Genomic DNA, 20,027 nt, shown 5'->3' with positions numbered 1-20,027 from the left:
CAGTTAGGGTTTTGCTGTTTAAATAAAATAAATGAATAAATTAAATACCCTCCTGTTTAAAAATTTTCTTCCCCCAGAAAATTGAGATTTTAAGATTTCCAATGAAGTATCACACATGCATATCGGACAATTTTGAAAGTTGGCCAAATTGGGGGTCTCGGAGCGGAACTTCAAGTCACCTGAGTCTTTTCCGCCATATACATACATATCATATAATATATAAACATGTTTCCTTATTTTTCATTTCTTAACGTTCTTTCTATGGCATGTTGAAGACCAATAAACATCTGTGGAAAAAAACTGTAGTCTCATATGCAATCAACACGCACGTGTGCACTCAGCACACGCAAACACATGCGAACGCAGCAATAAATTGCAGCCAGGAATAGTACCGCCCACATTTTTACTTACCACTTACCGTGCGATAAATGGATTTATTGCATATCGCGACAGGTTTAATGAGGAGTAGTTGCAACTTTAGAATAATGTCCCAATAACATAAAATATCAGCTGATACCTAATAGGTCATTAGTTACCGTAATTTTCGGACTATAAAGCGCACCTGACTATGAGCCCCCACCCACCAAATTTGACACAAAAAATGCATTTGATCATAGATAAGTCGCATGAACCTGTACACCATGAAGCTTTAAACCAATTGGCTGCAAAGCTTCATTGCTTCAAGAAGCTTCATTTGGCCATCACTGCTCCCTTGGGGGACACAGTCAACCTCTGCTGCCACCTGCTCTCAAGACTGTTTTCGTCCAACATGCCTCTTAGCATGCATTGCAGTGCTACAGATATAAACAACAATAAAAATTCATTTTCTGTGCCAATTATTCCTTCAGTTACTGTTCCAGTTGGTTCATTAATTGCTAGTTACGTATGGTATTTTGGTAACACATTTGACAGTGGCGCCATAGAACCATCATATTTGTAACATGACGCTACCATGAGCATTAATGAATGCTTATGACAGGTGTCATTTTATGTCATCAGGCAAATGATGTCACTTTTGAATGGATGTAAAGGATCCGAGCTGGACATAAATGGAGTTAGTGCCATACTGTAATTTTTGGAATATAAGGCGCACCTTACTATAAGCCACCACCCACCAAATTTGACACAAAAACGACATTTGTTCATAGATAAGCCGCGCTGGACTATAAGCCTCAGCTGTCCTCACTGTATTATGGGATATTTATACCAAAAGATATTAAACATTAACACTTTATTTTACAGCGGTATCATAAGACTGTCATGAGACCAAATGAACCACCATGAAGCTTTGAATCAATTGACCTCCTAGCATGCATTGCAGCGCTATAGAACAATCAAAATTCATATTCTGTGCTAATTATTTCTTCAGTTGCTGTTCCAGTTGTTTCATCAATTGCAAGTTACGGTATCTGGTAACACTTTGACAATGGCGCTATAAGACTGTCATAAGACAGTCATAATTATGACATGACACTGTCATGAGCTTTATTGAATACTTATGACAGATGTCATTTTATGTCATTCGGCAAATTATCTCACTTTTGAATGGATGTAAAAGATCCAAGCTGAACATAAATGGAGTTAGTGACATAATTTGCCAGATGACACTTCAAGATATCCTTCATAAGCATTTATTATTGTCCATGATAGTGTCATGTCATAACTGTTAACAAACCCATAACAAAACAAATCATTTATTAACAGTTTACTAATGATCTATTAGATAGTTAGAATGGATTATAAAGTGCTACCATATTTTGCTTTTCCGAAGATTTCGACATCTCAATTGCTTGTTTAATTATTTTATCCAATCTACACTGCTCGTGTTTTATCTTTTAACCAGCTCTCCTTGCTCTATTTTCATTGTTTTAACTAATAAATTCTCAACAGCAGCAGCAGCATTAGTATGATTCATGCGGCATAAAGGCGTCTAACCTGCGTGCTCGCCATGGTCTGAATCTTGATCTTCTTTCCGTCCTCCGCTCCCTCCGCATCCGAGGGCTTCCAAACAGAAGGAACGTCACCTTTAGGGGGCACCGCCATGTTTTCCACCGGAGTCTGGACCCCTTCGCCAGAACGGACGCTTCGGGGCGTAAAGTCCCCCTTTTCCAAAACGCTCGGTAAGCCGTCGAGGAAGCCCAGATCGTTGCCGGGCGGCGCTTTGGAAGACGGAGCCTCTTGGAACAAGAGGGCGCCGCCATCTTTGTCCTCGTCCAATGAAATGAGAGGAGCGGAGATGTTTTTCGGCAGCAACGCGGCGCAATAAACGTCATCCAGAAGCGAGGCCACGTCCGCGTCGTCCATCTTGACCTCGGTGGCTTCCACCTTCTCCGCTTTGACGTCCACCAGGAGGTGGAGGACCTCCGATCCGCCGCCGTCCGCCGCCGCCGCGCTCTCTTTCCGGGTTCGCCCTTCTGTCAACGGGTTCTGCGGGTCTGCCCCGTCGCTGCCCGGCGAATGGGAGCTGCGGTCCATTTCCGCCATGTCCGTCAAGCTGCCGGGCTGAGCCGAAAGACCCGAGATGGTGCTGACCAAGCCTTTTTTCCCTTTCTTGATGTTTTCCTCTTCCTGCCGCTGGTATTCCTCGTACATGTTGGCCAGGTACTCCTTATGTGCTTCGTATGTCACCTGTCAAACAGATCAAGACTAATAACTTCCAGACAATGAGTTAAGAACAGAATCAAACAAAACTAGGCCCTATGTTTTTGTCCTGAGATGACAAATACATTCAGACAACTAGGTGAAAAAAAAAAAAAACCTATTGAAGAGGGTCCTACAAAAAAGGAGGCGCTACTGAGCTGTGCAGCCACGCCGTTATTCAAAACCAAAATGAATCTTCTAATTGGGCCAATTCGACCAAGTGAGCCAAATTTTCTGGCGCCATCAGCTGCCAAGTCCCTGAACAAATTTACTTCCTTCTAACAAAGGGTCGTCACGGCAACAGACAGACATGTGGACATGGGCCTTAAAATGTAGGATTACAAAAGCTCTTGTGACCATGTGACAATGACCAACCTGAAAGTAGCTGGATATTTATAAGTAAAATGAGTGACTTGCTGTTGCCACTAATTGGCGCTGTAGCGTTGATGCAAATCACCCTACTAAACATTCAAGGGTACGACTCTCATCAAGCACGGGAAGTTGTTGTATGCAATGGGACAAATAAGTATTTAGTCAACCACTAATTGTGCAAGTTCTCCCACTTGAAAATATTAAAGAGGCCTGTAATTGTCAACATGGGTAAACCTCAACCATGAGAGACAGAATTTGGAGGAAAAAAATAAGAGAATCACATTGTTTGATTTTTAAAGAGTTTATTTGCAAATCATGGTGGAAAATAAGTATTTGGTCAATGTCAAAAGTTCATCTCAATACTTTGTTATGTACCCTTTGTTGGCAATAACGGAGGCCAAACATTTTCTGTAACTCTTCACAAGCTTTTCACACACTCTTGCTGGTATTTTGGCCCATTCCTCCATGCAGATCTCCTCTAGAGCAGTGATGTTTTGGGGCTGTCGTTGGGCAACACGGACTTTCGACTCCGTTCACAGATTTTCTTTGGGGTTGAGATCTGGAGACTGGCTAGGCCACTCCAGGACCTTGAAATGCTTCTTACGAAGCCACTCCTTTGTTGCCCTGGCTGTGTGTTTGGGATCATTGTCATGCTGAAAGACCTAGCCACGTCTCATCATCAATGCCCTTGCTGACAGAAGGAGATTTTCACTCAAAATCTCTCGATACATGGCCCCATTCATTCTTTCCTTTACACAGATCAGTCGTCCTGGTCCCTTTGCAGAAAACCAGCCCCAAAGCATGATGTTTCCACCCCCATGCTTCACAGTGGGTATGGTGTTCTTTGGATGCAATTCAGTATTCCTTCTCCTCCAAACACGAGAAACTGTGTTTCTACCAAAAAGTTCTATTTTGGTTTCATCTGATCGGAACACATTCTCCTGGTCCTCTTCTGGATCATCCAAATGCTTTCTAGCGAACCACAAACGGGCCTGGACGTGTACTTTCTTCAGACAGGGACACGTCTGGCAGTGCAGGTTTTGAGTCCCTGGCGGCATTGTGTTACTGACAGTAGCCTTTGTTACTCAGGTCCCAGCTCTCTGTAGGTCATTCACTAGGTCCCCCCATGTGGTTCTGGGATTTTTGCTCACCGTTCTTGTTATCATTTTAACGCCACCAGTGGAGATCTTGCATGGAGACCCAGATCGAGGGAGATTATCAGTGGTCTTGTATGTCTTCCATTTTCTAATAATTGCTCTCACAGTTGATTTCCTTACACCAAGCGTTTTACCTATTGCAGATTCAGTCTTCCCAGCCTGGTGCAGGTCTACAAGTTTGTCTCCGGTGTCCTTCGACAGCTCTTTGGTCTTGGCCATAGTGGAATTTGGAGTGTGACTGACTGATTGTTGTGGACAGGTGTCTTTTGTATCGATAATGAGTTAAAACATGTGCCATTAATACAGGTAACGAGTGGAGCCTCGTTAGACCTCGTTAGAAGAAGTTAGACCTCTTTGACAGCCAGAAATCTTGCCTGTTTGTAGGTGACCAAATACTTATTTTCCACTGTAATTTGGAAATAAATTCTTTAAAAATCAAACAATGTCATTTTCAGTTTTTTTTTTTCCACATTTTGTCTCTCATGGTGGAGGTTTACCCATGTTGACAATTACAGGCCTCTGTAATCTTTTCAAGTAGGAGAACTTGCACAATTGGTGGTTGACTAAATACTTATTTGCCCCATTGTATTTGCCAAGTGATGACTGTTCAAAACAAAATGGCGACGGTCACTTTCACTTTTGTGTTTGGTATCCTCTAATTCAACAAAACCTCAATATTTTTCACCAGGCACTTGAACATATGTCTTAAAGTTCCCCTGATGCAGGTTTAAGGTTAATTTATTAGTATTTCTTTTGTGTGTGCATGCTCGAAATAAAAAAGTTTCATCATCATCATTCCTTGGAGGAGGAGCTTGTCCAGTAAAAAAAAAAAAAAGTTTCCTATTCCCAGCAGGGGGCGCCAGGGTGTTATTTCAATGCAGTTGTGTTCAGGCTGAGATACCTCTCATACATGCCAGATATAAGAAAATAGAGAACCTTGGATCAGGGAGTTATTGGTCATTTACTGAATTTGGCATTTTGCAAATAAAAAGGCAGACTTTGGATCTCCGTCCAGGTAATCTCACCATTTTCATAACTTTAGATCTCATATGTCTCATGAACAGTCTTACCAATTTTGAGGAGGATCCAACAAACTCTTTGGTGGCCAATGTCTAAAATGTCCACCCTGCAAATCGTCGAAAATTATACATTTTTTTCACATTCAATCCAAAATACCCGATTTTCTGTTGGGTTTGGGATATTGGTCCAAGAAACTTTTTGGTGCAGTTTTATACAAGGTATCGACTCCCCAATTTTCATCACTCTACATTGAAAAAACCTAATAGCCTTTTTGAAAAATTAAAGTGGTCGATGTTGAACCATTCAGTTTTTCGCAAGGTCGCAAAATTATCAGAATTTACACATGGAAAATTAACATTTACCACCTGGCTCGCCAAAACATCTCATCAGCCCGTGACATTAAAAGCACAAGCAAAGAGCGCGCATGCCCTCTAGTGGATAACTCGGAACCTACAGGAAACAATAAGTCCACAATAAATTCTTGTCGTTAGTCCGCCCTGAGGAAAAAGAACTTGATTTAGGTCGATTTCATTCAATTTAATCCAGATTTAAGTGATTCGGTGATGGTTTTGAAGGAAGATTTTTGACAGATTTCCAAAATTTTAATCTTCCGGGCAAGAAAACATTTTAAAACTGACGAAAGACTTTTGCAAAAACTGAACTTATGACCAAGCCTGTGCGTGCTGACTGGAACGTAGTAACGGCATTTTAATTATTTCCAATGGAGGAAATTGATTTGATTCACAACTAATCGAGTTACCAGATTGCTCATGAAGTCAATCAATTTACGAGCATGTGGAATTGATTTTCCCATGGACTGACTTCACTAATATACCTTTGACCTTCCATTTGATCTAGCTCGGAAATACACACATTTTGTTTTATACAGCTTTAAAAAAAATTATTTTTTTTTAATGGCCGAATTATGTTTAAAAAAAAAAATCAATCAATAAATAAAAGATATGAGTAATCATATCAATCCATTTAGACTGGGAGGGGCTTAGAGCGACCAACAAAAAAAAAAAACAATAACAATCTAGAAATTGCAATTTCTGGAGAAATTGCGATGGTAGCTTTGCTGTTATGGTTAGTGTATCGAGTCATGTTCATACTGGATTATTTCTTGTTGATATGGGGAGTATTTCGGGTTCACTTCCCGTCCTTACTGGATCACTTCCTGTTGATTTTGAGGCATTCCAGGGTCACTTCTTGTACATATTGGGTCACTTCCTGTTGATTTTGAGGCATTCCAGGGTCACTTCCTGTTGATTTGGGGACACTTCAAGGTCACTTCCTGTTGATCTGTGGATTTTAGTCATTCCAGGGTCACTTCCTGCGCATATTGGGTCACTTCCTGTTGAGTTTGAGACATTTCAGGGTCACTTCCAGGTGATTTTTAGGCATTCCAGGGTCACCTCCTGTACATATTGGATCACTTCCTGTTGAGATGAGAGCATTTCAGGGTCACTTCCTATTGTTCTGTTAATTTTAGGCATTCCAGGGTCACTTCTTGTACATATTGGGTCACTTCCTGTTGATTTTGAGGCATCCCAGGGTCACTTCCTATCAATTTGGGGACATTTCAAAGTCACCCCCTGTTGATCTGTGGATTTTAGTCATTCCAGGATCACTTCCTGCACATATTGGGTCACGTCCTGTAGATTTTGAGGGATTTCAGGGTCACTTACTGTTGATTTTAGGCATTTTAGGGTCAATTCCTCTATATATTCAGTAAATCCCTGTTGATTTTGAGGCAGTCCAGGGTCATTTCCTGTTGATGTGGGGGTATTTCAGGGTCACAACCTGTTGATCTGTTGATTTTAGGCATTCCAGGGCCACTTCCTGCACATATTGGGTCACTTCTTGTTCATTTTGAGGCATTCGAGTGTAACTTCCTGTTGATTTTGAAACATTCTACAGTCACTTCCTGTTGATTTTGAGGCATTCCAGGGTCACTTCCTGTACATATTGGGTCACTTCCTGTTGATCTGTTGATTGTGAGGCATTTTAGGATCACTTCCTGTCGATTTCCAAGGCATTTTTGGTTCACTTCCTGTTGATCTACTAATTTTAGGCATTCCAGGCAAACTTTCTGCACATATTGAGTCAATTCCCGTTGATTTCCAAGGCATTTTGGGTTCCCTTTCTGTTGATAAGTTGATTTTTCGGCATTCCAGGGTCACTTCCTGTACATATTGGGTCACTTCCTATTGATTTTGAAACATTTCAGGATCAATTCCTGTTGATTTTCAAGGCATTTTGGGTTCACTTCCTGTTCATATTGGGTCACTTCCTGTTGATATCAGGTTATTCATCAATAGGAATGAATGGAAAATTGTCTGCAATTGAAATGAATGGTGAACAGGGCAATTGGAAATTAATGGGAAATTTTTTATTTTGTATGTTTTTGGCTAATTTTGACTGAACCGTAGGTTTTTAACAAAAACCGTTTAGATCTTTTGTGCCTATTGACGTCCAGAATTTTGGACTAAATTTGCAGGATGAATAGGATTTGAAATTCCATTTAGACAGACTGTGTGCAACTCCAGATTAACAAATGTTACACTAAATGCCTCCCAAAATGTCCCCCACGTCAATCTTAGACAGTTTAGCCTCTTGGACTATGCCACTTTAACAGAAATTGTGTCGAAATTAAAGCCCACAACATGCTGCCTTGACATCCTTCCTTCAAACTTTTTCAAAACTGTTTTTCATTGCATCGCCCCAGACATACTTCAGATTATAAATACTTCCCTACAAACAGGAGAGTTTCCTCTGACTTTAAAAACTGCAGTAATAAAACCTCCCCTAAAAAAACCTAATCTGGATGCCTCAACCATTAGTAATTACAGGCCAATATCAAATCTGACATTCCTGGGGAAAATTATCGAAAGGGTTGCGTTCCAACAGATCCAGACTTTTATGATGCAAAACAATCTTTTTAACTCATTTTAGTCTGGATTTCGGCCACAACACAGCACCGAGACCGTGCTTATCAAAGTCCTAAATGATATTCGTCGGAATACCGATGCAGGCAAATCATCTGTTCTGCTACTATTGGATCTCAGCACCGCATTCGACCCGGTTGATCACAACATACTACTCAGCAGATTGGAACAGTGGGTAGGGCTTACTGACACTATTCTTCAGTGGTTCACATCCTATTTACATGATAGGGATTTCTTTGTGTCAATCGGAAACTATCAGTCAGAACGAACCAAATTCACGTGTGGAGTCCCTCAAGGGTCAATTCTTGGACCACTCTTATTTAACATCTATATGCTTCCGTTAGCTCAGATAATGGAACAGTATGACATCTCCTATCACACCTATGCAGATGACACACAACTGTATATTTCTGTGTCCCCACATGATTATAGTCCCTTAGTCTCCCTGAGCAAATGCGTTCATCAAATCAATGAATGGATGTGCCAGAATTTTCTCCAGTTAAATGTGGAGAAGACAGAGGTGATCATTTTTGGGCCAAAAAAGGAAAGGTCAACGATAAGCAGCCAACTTAGCACAATGTCACTTACAGCTACAAATCAAGTCAGAAACCTTGGCGTAATTAATGACTCAGACCTAAAATTTGATAGCCATCTAAAGTCCGTCACTAAATCCGCTTATTACCACCTAAAAAATATAACCAGAATTAAGGGGCTTCTGACTCAACAAGACATGGAAAAACTTATGCATGCATTCGTTTTCAGCAGATTGGACTACTGCAACGGTATATTTACAGGTCTTGATAAAAAATCAGTCAGGAAGCTGCAGCTAGTACAGAATGCTGCAGCCAGAGTCCTCACAAATACAAGGAAGCTGGACCACATTACACCGGTTTTGAAATCGCTACACTGGCTTCCAGTGAGTCAAAGGATAGACTATAAAATACTACAAAACACTTCATGGCCTGGACCAAAATACATGCTTGACTTGTTAGATTCCTATGAGACATCTAGACCCCTAAGGTCGTCTGGAACCGGTCATCTGCATGTTCCGAGAACAAGAACCAAGCAGGGTGAGGCAGCATTTAGTTATTATGCTCCTCACTTCTGGAACAAGTTACCCGAACGTCTGAAGTATGCTCAAACTGTTAGCTCTTTTAAATCAGGGCTAAAAACGCTTTTGTTTAGCACTGCATATCCATAACTGTCTATATATTTCAATCTACCTGCTTTCTATTCCTCTTGTGCTTATCTCCATTGCTGATTTCAATTATTTTTATTTGTAGTAGTTTTTGTTCTATTTTTATTTTTGTTTTATTTTTATTTATTTATTTTTTATTCTGTGATTAAATGCGATCTTTTGTCTTGGTTTTTACGTTGTGTTAACTTAAATGTGATTTTTATGATCCTCATGTGATGTAAAGCACTTTGAATTGCCTTGTGTTGAATTGTGCTATATAAATAAATTTGCCTTGCCTTGCCTGGCCTTTATTTTTATGATAAAAAACCCGCGGTGATTATTGTGTTGTCAAACAAAAGCGAGGAAGCGTTGCACAAGAATTTCGGTCGTTTAATTAAAAATTTAATAAACAACGGATTGGACATGTATCGCCAGGAATATAAGCGAGTCACCTTGGAGTGGGCGATGGAGAGCGTGTCGACCCAGACGCGCCAGCCCCCCCACTCGTGTTTGACGGCGTGGTAGAGCAAGATCCGGAATATGTTGTAGACCATCTCGCTGATCTTCTGCTCATCCGGGCTTTTGGGGTTGATGAAGCCCAGAGAAAACATCCAGTCCTGCCACACGGAGCACTGAAGCAGACATCTGCAACGTTTCAGCAAAACACCCACACGTTAACAAATGACCTATTAAAAGAATTATTTTCTCTTTACTGTGTGTTCAGTCAGTCAGGTTTTTAAAAAAATAAATACGGAGAGAGTAGTGAGAAATTCGGGGAAAAAATAAATTAAGTTGTCAAGAGTACAAAGCGTGGTGAGCAGAGTGAAAAGGAGCAAAAAAAAGCAATGGCTCGTTTTATTGTTAATTAACAGTGGGAGGCCTCATTCATCTCTTCCGACACTAGAATAACACGCGACGACTTATTAGACATCAGACTCCGGTGACGGCTTACCGTCTGTTCTCTCGGCTGCTGCTAAACAGTTTGATCATGTCGGAGAGGAAGAGGCGGCGAATTTCCATCAGCTCGGCGCCGGGGGACGACTTCTTTAAAAGGCTCGCTATCACTTTGAGGATCACTGTTAAAACGAGTGGACAAACACCTCCGTTAAAGCATTTGGGAAAATCAACACTACTAGTGAGAAGAATGTCAAAGTATAGACTTCATAATTGTATTGTCGGGTCACATCCGTCAGCCACTGCGCAACGCCTTCAAGTAGGGGGCCGTCTTACAGTCAACTACAGTTATTCGCAGTCGGTCGCAGTTAGTCAACGCATGCAGGGATCCAACGCCGGATTTAGGTTGAAAAAGTACAAAAGCTGTACCGCATACAAACAGGAAGGATTGTCTCAGGAGTGATTTGTTCGAGGGTTCAAGGTAATTATTAGATTTTTCGTACAATGCGTGCATTTTGAAACGTTGTGGGAAAAAAAAAAAAAAAATCAAAGGGAGAAATTAGCCGCTACAGCATTGGCATTACACATAGCAATATTTATGTAAAATAAATGCTAATTGCAGGTTTTTTTTTTTTTTTTTTTTTGCTTTTAACCAAGAATCGAGACTGTTTTACGTCTATATAAAAATTCAGGGATTTAAGCATTTACTCACATGAATTTTCAACAAAAAAGCTCTGTTTACATATGGCGTCCGCCAAATTAACTGACAGACTAGCATCGTACTTCGACATATTTACGTGAAATGAATGCTAACTGCACGTTTTTTTGCTTTCAACCAAGAATCGAAACTATTTTACGTCCATATCTCTAAAAAATTCAGGGATTTAAGCATTTATTCACAAGAATTTTCAACGCAAAAAGCTTTGTTGTACTAACGGTAAGGGAGACACCACAGTGACATAACGAGCATCACATTCTACATATTTACGGAAAATAAATGCTAACTGCCCACTTTTTTGCTGTTTTTACAAAGAATCAAGACTGTTTTAAGTCCAAATCTATAAAGAATTCAGGGATTTAAGCCATTTATTCACAAGAATTTTCAAGCAGCCGCTATTTGCTTACTGACTAGCATCATAGTTTGCAATATTTAGGTAAAATAAATGCTAACTGCCAGTTTTTTTGCTTTTAACCAAGAATCAAGACTGTCTTACTTCTATATCTATAAAGAATCCAGGGAGTTAAGTATTTATTCAAAATTTTCAACACAAAAAGCTCTTTATTGTACTAAGGGGGCTGCCACAGTGACTTAACTAGCAGCACATTCGACATATTTATGTAAAATAAATGCCAACTGGCCGTTTTTTTATGTATTTATTTTTGCTCTTTTAACAAAGAATTGAGACTGTTTTACATCCATGTCTATAAAGAATTCAGGGATTTAAGCATTTATTCAGAAGAATTTTCAACGAAAAAGCTCTGTTTACATATGGCAGCCGCCACATTAACTGACAGACTAGCATCGTACTTCGACATATTTACGTAAAATAAATACTAACTGCAGGGGTTTTTTTCCCCCGCTTTTAGCCATGAATCGAGACTGTTTTACTTCTATATCTATAAATAATTCAGGGATTTAAGTATTCACAAGAATTTTCAATGCAAAAAGCTCTTTGTTGTACTAAGGGACCTGCAACAGTGACCTGACTAGCTGCACATTCGACATATATACGTAAAATAAATGCTAGCCGACCATTGTTCTTTTTCTCTTTTTTTAACAAAGAATCAAGACTGTTTTACATCCATATCTATAAAGAATTCAGTGATTTAAGCATTTATTTACAAGAATTTTCAACAAAAAAAGCTGTTTACGTATGGCGGCCGCTAATTTGCTTACTGACTAGCATCATAGTTTGCAATATTTATGTAAAATAAATGCTAACTGCATGTTTTTTGCTTTTAACTAAAAATTTAGACTTTTTCGAGTCCATGTCTATAAAGAATTCAGGGATTTAAGCATTTATTCACAAAACTTTTCAACAGAAAAAGCTCTTTGTGTTTCCACTCGGTCAGCTTTGACGGTGATAGGCCCCCTATGAATTGGCCCCGCGTCCCGTGTCCCACCAATACTTTATGAAGTCTATGGTCAAAGTTAAGAGAACAATAAGCATGTAAAGGTAGTCCCCGGGTTACGACGTACTCGAAAACGCAGGAGTATCATCCACCATTTTGTCTCCAGTCATTTTTTTTTTCGGTCCAATAAACAGCTCCTTATTGCAGTGTTTTTCAACTGTTTCTGATTCACGGCACGTTTTTACATTGGAAAAAAATCTGACGGCACAACACAAACCAAAAATGTCTACAAATTACATTTTGTACAGTATATTTCATTATAAACTAATTTCTCAATGTTTACACTTACTCGGTGTGAAACTTGAGCCTGCTTAGATAAACAAAGCCAGTATTCTGGCAGGAATTGAAGAAACACACAAAGCTCTTCTTCAACAGCTCTCAGTTTCTCTGATTTTACTTTTCATGGTGGGCAAGGGTGGAGATTGGCTGGGGGGGGGGGGGGGGGGGCATGGCCCTTGGTTGGCACCCACTCGTCTGCGTGTCTATCGGAGGTTTGATGGGATTCGCGCATGGCTGGATGTGATTGGGCGTGCTCGAGTGGGGGACCTCGGTGCCAGGATTGGGGATGGGGCGGCGTAGGGTGGGTTGCCAACAGCCTCACATTCACAAGGGATTCACACGATTACTGGATTCTAGATCACTGATTTGTGTACACTTCACCCCTCCCAATCACTTATCTTATAGACTCTACCCCACCACACCTTCTTTCCCTGGTTAACAGGCCCCCCACATGGTGTCAACCGGAAATACATCTAGCTGATGATAACACAAACATATTCATAGTTAGTGTAGGCGTTCAATGTATTTCTTGTCTTTCTTCTCTCTCTCTCACTCTCTCTCTCTCTCTCTCTCTCTCCCTCCCTCCCCCTTCTTTTCTTCTGTTCCCCCATGACCCCTTCCTGTTCGCTGCTTTGTCTTAAAAAAAAAAAAAAAAAAAAAAAAAAAAAAAGATATGTGGAATGATCACAATGTGAAACATTAAAACTGTTCCGACCAACCGGACACTAAGACTTCCATTCTGTCAAATAGCTGAACAGGACAGGTTTAAAACGCTGTTAATACAAATGTTGAAGTGTTGGTGACACAGAAGTCACCAGCACAGAAGTATGCTGTGCTGAGTCGGAAACAACGTTCTGAATGGACCAATCACAGTCCGTCGACGTGAACGTCAACACGTGGCCTGCACAAAAACAGGCGAGCACTATGCACTAGCTAAGCAGAAACTATGGCGCTCAGGAGTAAATGGCAGGTAAGGCACGGTTGCAGTAAAGTCGTAGGTCGAGGACATCGTAACCCCAGGACTCCTTGTAATTCAAATAGAAAGTCATACTTGGATTCTGAATCTTGACGGTGGAGTCTGGTTCGGCGTGCGGCGTGTGGACCACCTGGGTGCACACCTGCTCTGTAAGAATCTGAGGCGGACAAGAAGATGATGTCACCGACGGACGTAAAAATGATGACAACGCGACGGAGGCGTGGCTTACCTCATACAGCGTGTTGTATGTGGTCATCGTCAAGGCGCCTCCGTGCAGCAGGAGCTTTTCGCCCAAAAGTGTGAAGAGACTTTGGGTGTGCATGATCTCCACCTTCCTCCTAGGTGGAAAAAAGCAGTGCTACTTCCAGAAGTTCAAGATATTTTTCATCATAATAGATCAACATTGATTTGGAAGTAGTTAGACCGAGATGGGATTTTCAAAGGCAGATTCCTATGATGATTTAAACAAAAATAATTCTGCCGATAAGTCGATTATGTAAGCAGATATTTGAGGTCGATACACTAATATTCAAAGAAGATTTCATTTTTCTGCACAACCTGGCACCTGCTCACAGTGCCAAAACCACTGGTAAATGGTTTACTGACCATGGCGTTACTGTGCTCAATTGGCCCGCTAACTCTCCTGACCTGAATCCCATCGAGTATCTGTGGGATGTTGTGAAGAGGAAGTTGAGAGACACCAGACCCAACACTGTGGATGAGCTTAAGGCCGCTATCCATGCATCCATAACACCTCCATGCCACGTCACATTGAGCTGATCTAATTAATTGAAGGTTGACTTTTTTTTTTTTGTATTAAAAAACACTTTTTGTATTGGTCGGATTAAATATGCAAATTTTTTAAAATAGGGATTTTTGTTTTTTCTTGACTTTTTTGCCGAAATCATCAATATTAAAACAATAAAAGGCTTGACATACTTCAGTTGTGTGTAATGAATCTAAAATATATGAAAGTAATGTTTATCAGTACGTTACAGAAAATAATGAACTTTATCACAATATGGTAATTTTTTGAGAAGGACTAGTATATTGGCCCAATATATCGGTAAACCTTCATAAGAAAGCTCATTACCCGAACAGTGAACATAACATATCAGCCCAATGTCACCCAAATAGTGAACATAGCAGTTATCCTGTTATATAAACTACGTATATATTAGAGATGCACGGTAATATCGGTCACCGATAATTATCGGCCGATAATGGCAATTATGACGTCACACAGATAATTCAGATAAAACGAAATTCAACCGATAATGCAATCCGATAATTATATACTTGATTTAGCCTCCAAATGTGCGCAATCAACAGTTTTGTCCAATTCTGCTAGTTTTAAGGAGGTGTTTTTGCAGTGTAGTAATGTGATATATGTTAGGAATGGCTTACTTTTAAAGGCATTTTTGTGCAACTTGGGTGTTTACTCTCTAAGTAATTGTTGCCAAAAGCTTACCATTACACGTCATTGCCATTGTTTAGTTGTTGGAATTTACTACTTGTTCACATTTGATGTGGAAAAAAATAGCACTAAATTACATTTTTGCACAGTAACATTTGATCTTTATATGCTTTAAAATTTACCATACATATTTAAATAGAATTATCGGCGTGACATTATCGGTTATCGGGTGGAAGGGGCAGGAAATTATCGGTTATCGATATCGGTTGAAAAATGTATTATCGTGCATCACTAGTATATATCCACCAACGGCCAATCTAGAAAAAAAAGTCCATACATCAGTCAACCTTAATTCTGAACTTGGCCAAGATGGCACAGTTGCATACTGTTAAAATGTGCTTTTCTATCATTTGTACTGATTCCTATGATCGCTACATGCTAGTGGTGTCATTAAATGATGGAAAAATTGGGTCACATATCAAATGCATGAGCCAACACAGGTTAAAAAAAAATGTGCAAAGCACTCGGCGGGGCTGTTGCGGCAAAACGCCTTGTAAAAGAGCCCACCGGGAACCGTGTCAGCAAGCGCTCGCTGTCATAAATTGAGCTTGGCGGGGAGGGGTGCGGAATCACAAAAGGTAGCCTGTCCCGCGGAATCAAGATGTAACTGAGGCGCAGAGGAAGTAAACGGCTTCGGCGGAGACAAACGACCGTGGCGAAAGGAGCGGAAGCGCGTAAGAAGCCGAGGTGGTTGTTGTGCGAGATGAAGCGGCACGTCACCTCTTCCAGGATGGGCGTGAGATTTCTGTTCTTGAATTTTGAGCATCTGTGTTAATTCATTGGTAAGTTAACTCAGAATTAAAGCCTAATTTCTCAGTATTAATACCATGGAGTACAGTGGTGCCTCTAATTACAAAATGAATGTGTTCTGGAAATGGTTTCGTAACTTCTTTAAGTAGAGACACGTTTTCATGGTAAGTGCTTTATTCAAAGTCATTAGCGCGTTTTGAAGACACTGCTTGACTGTTAAACAAGTTGCCTTTTCTTCAAGTTAAGTAATTCAAAATTTGTTGCCTAACAACCTATAAAGGGATGAGATGTGTGAGCCTTGGACCAGGTGCCGGTGATCATTGTCAGCAGCTTACTTAAACCGGTCCTTGCCAGATCAACAACTCAACTACCTGACTTTCAGCTAACAAAGAATCCGGTAATCCTGATACTAAGCTCATTTTTGTTTTTTTCCTGTAGATCCTGTACTGCTTGCCTGCCAGATTGCCTGCCTTCCCGTTCCCGATTCTTCGGTCACTATCTGCCACTCCCTCTCATCATAAATAAATTCTTGTTACCACCGCCAGTTTGCCTCTGTCTCTGCACTTTGGTACCCTGTTACCCCAGAACCTTAACAAATACAATGTGTTGTTTACAGTCTAAAAATTGATCATCTTTAATGCGGAGTTGCTTGTTCCAATATTTTGTGAAAGAACAATGTTGTATTGTTATGGTGCTTTAATATGTTAGCATTTATGAATGGCATGAAAAAGTGTTGTCATTATTGCTTCAGTGTTATATCAGTAAACCAGTGAGCATTGTTAGCATACTCATTGCAAAATGACTCCACACCATTGCAAAGGAGGTAATACTGAGTGTGAGCAGCAAAAATAAAAACTGTCCTTTTGTCCAAGGACACTCTTTTTTTTCTTTTATTCATTTTTGTTTTTTCGGTCAAATTTTTTGGCATATTGTCCTCATGAGTGAATGTTTCTAATCAATTTGAATTTGTTATTATTTACTGATTTTATTACATTTTATTTTTCAGTATCAAATGGTCAAAAATGTACCTTGAGTGTATTTTTACAGTTTGAATGTGACTTTTTTTTTTTTAAATTCAGGCAAATTGATGCACGTCAAGTCTTCTCTGTTACAAAAAAACAATGTTAATAAAGTTATACTTTATTATAAGTTGATCTATGTTACTTTTTTTCTTTATTAGAAAAAAGGGACACAATATTAGGCAGATGCGTATTTATGATAGTAATTTTATAGACAAATAATACTATTTACAGTGGCGGCAGAGAGTTTGGGGGGGCGCGAAACATTTACGTCTTGCTTGGGGGGGCGTCGCAGAAAATAAGTGAGAAGCACTGCATTACAGTATGATACAATGTACAAAATGGACCCCAAATTTAATACTGGAAACGGTTTTGGTACAAATCTGTCCCAGATTGGGTAACATGTGTGCCGTATTTGGGCCATACTTGTCATGTACTTGACCTGTCCTGTTCCAGTTATATATTGCACCATCTAAGCAGAAACTATGGCGCTGGGGACTAAATAACGGAAGAAGCTAGGGGTTTGTAAAGCCAAAATGCTGTAAAGCAATAACAACCTAACTCGAGGACTCCCCTTACTTTTGTTGGTAAAAACCTGTTTTAAAAATGTATTATTGCTTTGGGGTACGCTGGAACAGAATACAATGGTATGAAAAAGTATCTGAACCTTTTGGAATTTCTCACATTTCTGCATAAAATCATCATCAAATGTGATATTATCTTTGTTAAAATCACACAGATGAAAAAAACTGTCTGCTTTAACTAAAACCACTCAAACTTGAATAGGTTTTTATATTTTAATGAGGATAGTATGCAAACAAAGACAGAAGGTGGGAAAATAAGTAAGGGAACCATCACATTTAATATTTTGTGGCACCCCCTTTGGCAGCAATAACTTCAACCGGATGCTTCTTGTAGCTGCAGATCAGTCTGGCACATTGATCTTGGCCCATTCTTCTCTTCAAAACTGCTGTAGTTCAGTCAGATTCCTGGGATGTTTGGCATGAATCACTGTCTTTAGGTCATGCCACAGCATGTCAATGGGGTTCAAGTCTGGAATTTGACTTGGCCACTCCAGAACATGTAGTTTGTTCTTCTGAAACCAGCTGATTTACTTCTGTGTTTTGGATCATTTTCTTGTTGCAGCATCCATCCTCTTTTTAGCTTCAACTGTCTAACAGACAGCCTCAGTTTTCCTGCAAAACTTTAGAAATCATTCTTCCATTAATGATTGCAAGTTGTCCAGGCCCTGAGGGAGCAAAACAGCCCCATATCATGATGCTCCCTCTACCATGCTTCACGGTTGGAATGAGGAGAGCTATTCCATTTTTCCTCCACACATGACGTTGTGTGTTACTCCCGAGTCCCAAACCAACTTTGGTTTCATCAGTCCACAAAATATGTTGCCAAAAATGCTGTGGAGTGTCCAAGTACCTTTTTGCAAACATTAAACAAGCAACAATGTTTTTTTTTTAAACAGCAGTAGCTTCCTCCATGCCTTTAGCAGACACTCTAGGGTTCTTTTTTGCCTCTCTGAGTATTCTGCGCTGAACTCTTGGCGTCATCTTTGGTGGACGGCCACTCCTTGGGAGAGAAGCAACAGTGCCAAACTCTCTCCATTTGTAGACGACTGTTGATGACTATCCAGACTTTTAGAGATGGTTTTGTATTTTTTCCCAGCTTTATACAAATGAACAATCCTTGATCACAGGTCTTCAGACAGCTCTTTTGACCGAGCCATGATGCACATCAGACAATGCTTCTCATTCAGACAATTCTTACCAGGTGTATGTTTTATACTGGGCAGGGCAGCTTGAAACCACTCACTAGTGATCGGACACACACCTGACTTAAATTGATTGGTTAAAAATTGGTTTCCCTTTCTCTTTAAGTCTTCTTAGGCAGAGGTTTCACTTACTTATAATTCCCCTTCTGTCATTGTTTGCATGCTATCCTCATTAAAATATGAAAACCTACAATGTTTGGGTGGTTTTAGTTGAAGCAGACACTTTTTCATCTGTGTGATTTTGAAAAAGATCACATCATATTTGATGGTGATTTTATGCAGAAATGTAAGAAATTCCAAAAGGCTCGGATACTTTTTCAATCCACTGTAACTGTATTTATTATTGCTGGGGATTACTTACTTGTGTCCCAAATGTTTGAGGAAATAGGCGAGGACTTTGAGGGACTGCACTTGAATGTTTTCACTCTTGGACGCCACCAGTTTGTAGATTACCCTGCGAGACACACAAAAGAAGAGTTTCTGTGCCATTGACGGCGATGGATGCCCAAGTCACTTGAGCTGGGCAGCAAATGTTAGCTTGCGCAAAGTTAGGATTAGAGGTCGATTGACATGGATTTTCAAAGGCCGATGCCGAAACCAATTTTTAATAAAATTGCCAACGTCTAAAGCCGATTTTGTACACTAATATTTGAGGTCGGTGTTTTTTTTTTTTTTTTTTTTTAAAGCAGGCTGATTATGAAAGGAAGCACTCATTATAAAAATGTCTATAGACCCTACCCACGTGACGTCACAACTCCGCTCTCCTGAATGGTACCGCCCACTTGTCCGTCAAAACATAGTGTTAACCTGTTACGGCTACGTACATTTCTCCTATTTACGGCGTGTTTTTCTGCTCCTTAACATTAATAATCAAAATGGTGAAGGCGTGTGTGGCTGTTGGTTGCACTAACAGAGAAGATGGAAGGAGAGACTTAAGTTTTACCGTATTCCGAGGGATCCAAAGAGCGAAATGGACGGCTGCAATTCGACGTGAAAACTGGGCACCAAAAAAAATCACCACAGACTATGTAGTAGTCATTTTATATCCGGTAAGATGCATTTAAGATATACTTAGAGGGTTTTGGGCTGACAAATAACCACAATTAAGATCATTGCGAGGCTAATCGCCGACAACATACGACGTAGTTTCAAATTCAAGATGTTTGTGACTTCCCTTTCTTCCACCATCGTTATTTTTTGAATAATATTTAGCTGGTACCAAGTGAAAGAAACTGGCCTCGTCTACGGGGCTGACAAATAACCACAATTAAGATCATTGCTAGGCTAATCGCCGACAACATACACGTATGTATGTAGTGAGAGTGCTATCGCTAAACCATATAAACATTAAAAGCCTTAGCTCCATTGACAAACGACATGAAATACATTAGACTTGACA

General features: G+C 40.1%; 1 protein-coding gene across 1 annotated transcript in view; it reads right to left on the bottom strand.

Annotated features, from left to right (window-relative positions):
• Positions 1 to 20,027, bottom strand: part of LOC130917406 (neurobeachin-like) — a 572,897-nt gene that overhangs the window by 357,804 nt on the left and 195,066 nt on the right. The window contains exons 17-22 of the mRNA XM_057838766.1: positions 18,990 to 19,082; positions 13,826 to 13,934; positions 13,672 to 13,753; positions 10,267 to 10,390; positions 9,767 to 9,959; positions 1,936 to 2,628 (exon numbers count right to left, since the gene is read on the bottom strand). Of these exons, the coding sequence (XP_057694749.1) occupies positions 1,936 to 2,628; positions 9,767 to 9,959; positions 10,267 to 10,390; positions 13,672 to 13,753; positions 13,826 to 13,934; positions 18,990 to 19,082 (1,294 nt within the window). The remainder of the gene's footprint in view (positions 1 to 1,935; positions 2,629 to 9,766; positions 9,960 to 10,266; positions 10,391 to 13,671; positions 13,754 to 13,825; positions 13,935 to 18,989; positions 19,083 to 20,027) is intronic.

Source organism: Corythoichthys intestinalis, chromosome 6 (genome assembly GCF_030265065.1).
Source record: "Corythoichthys intestinalis isolate RoL2023-P3 chromosome 6, ASM3026506v1, whole genome shotgun sequence".
NCBI lineage: Eukaryota > Metazoa > Chordata > Actinopteri > Syngnathiformes > Syngnathidae > Corythoichthys > Corythoichthys intestinalis.
Note: the sequence above shows the minus strand (reverse complement) of the source record. Positions and strands in the feature narration are given on the sequence as shown.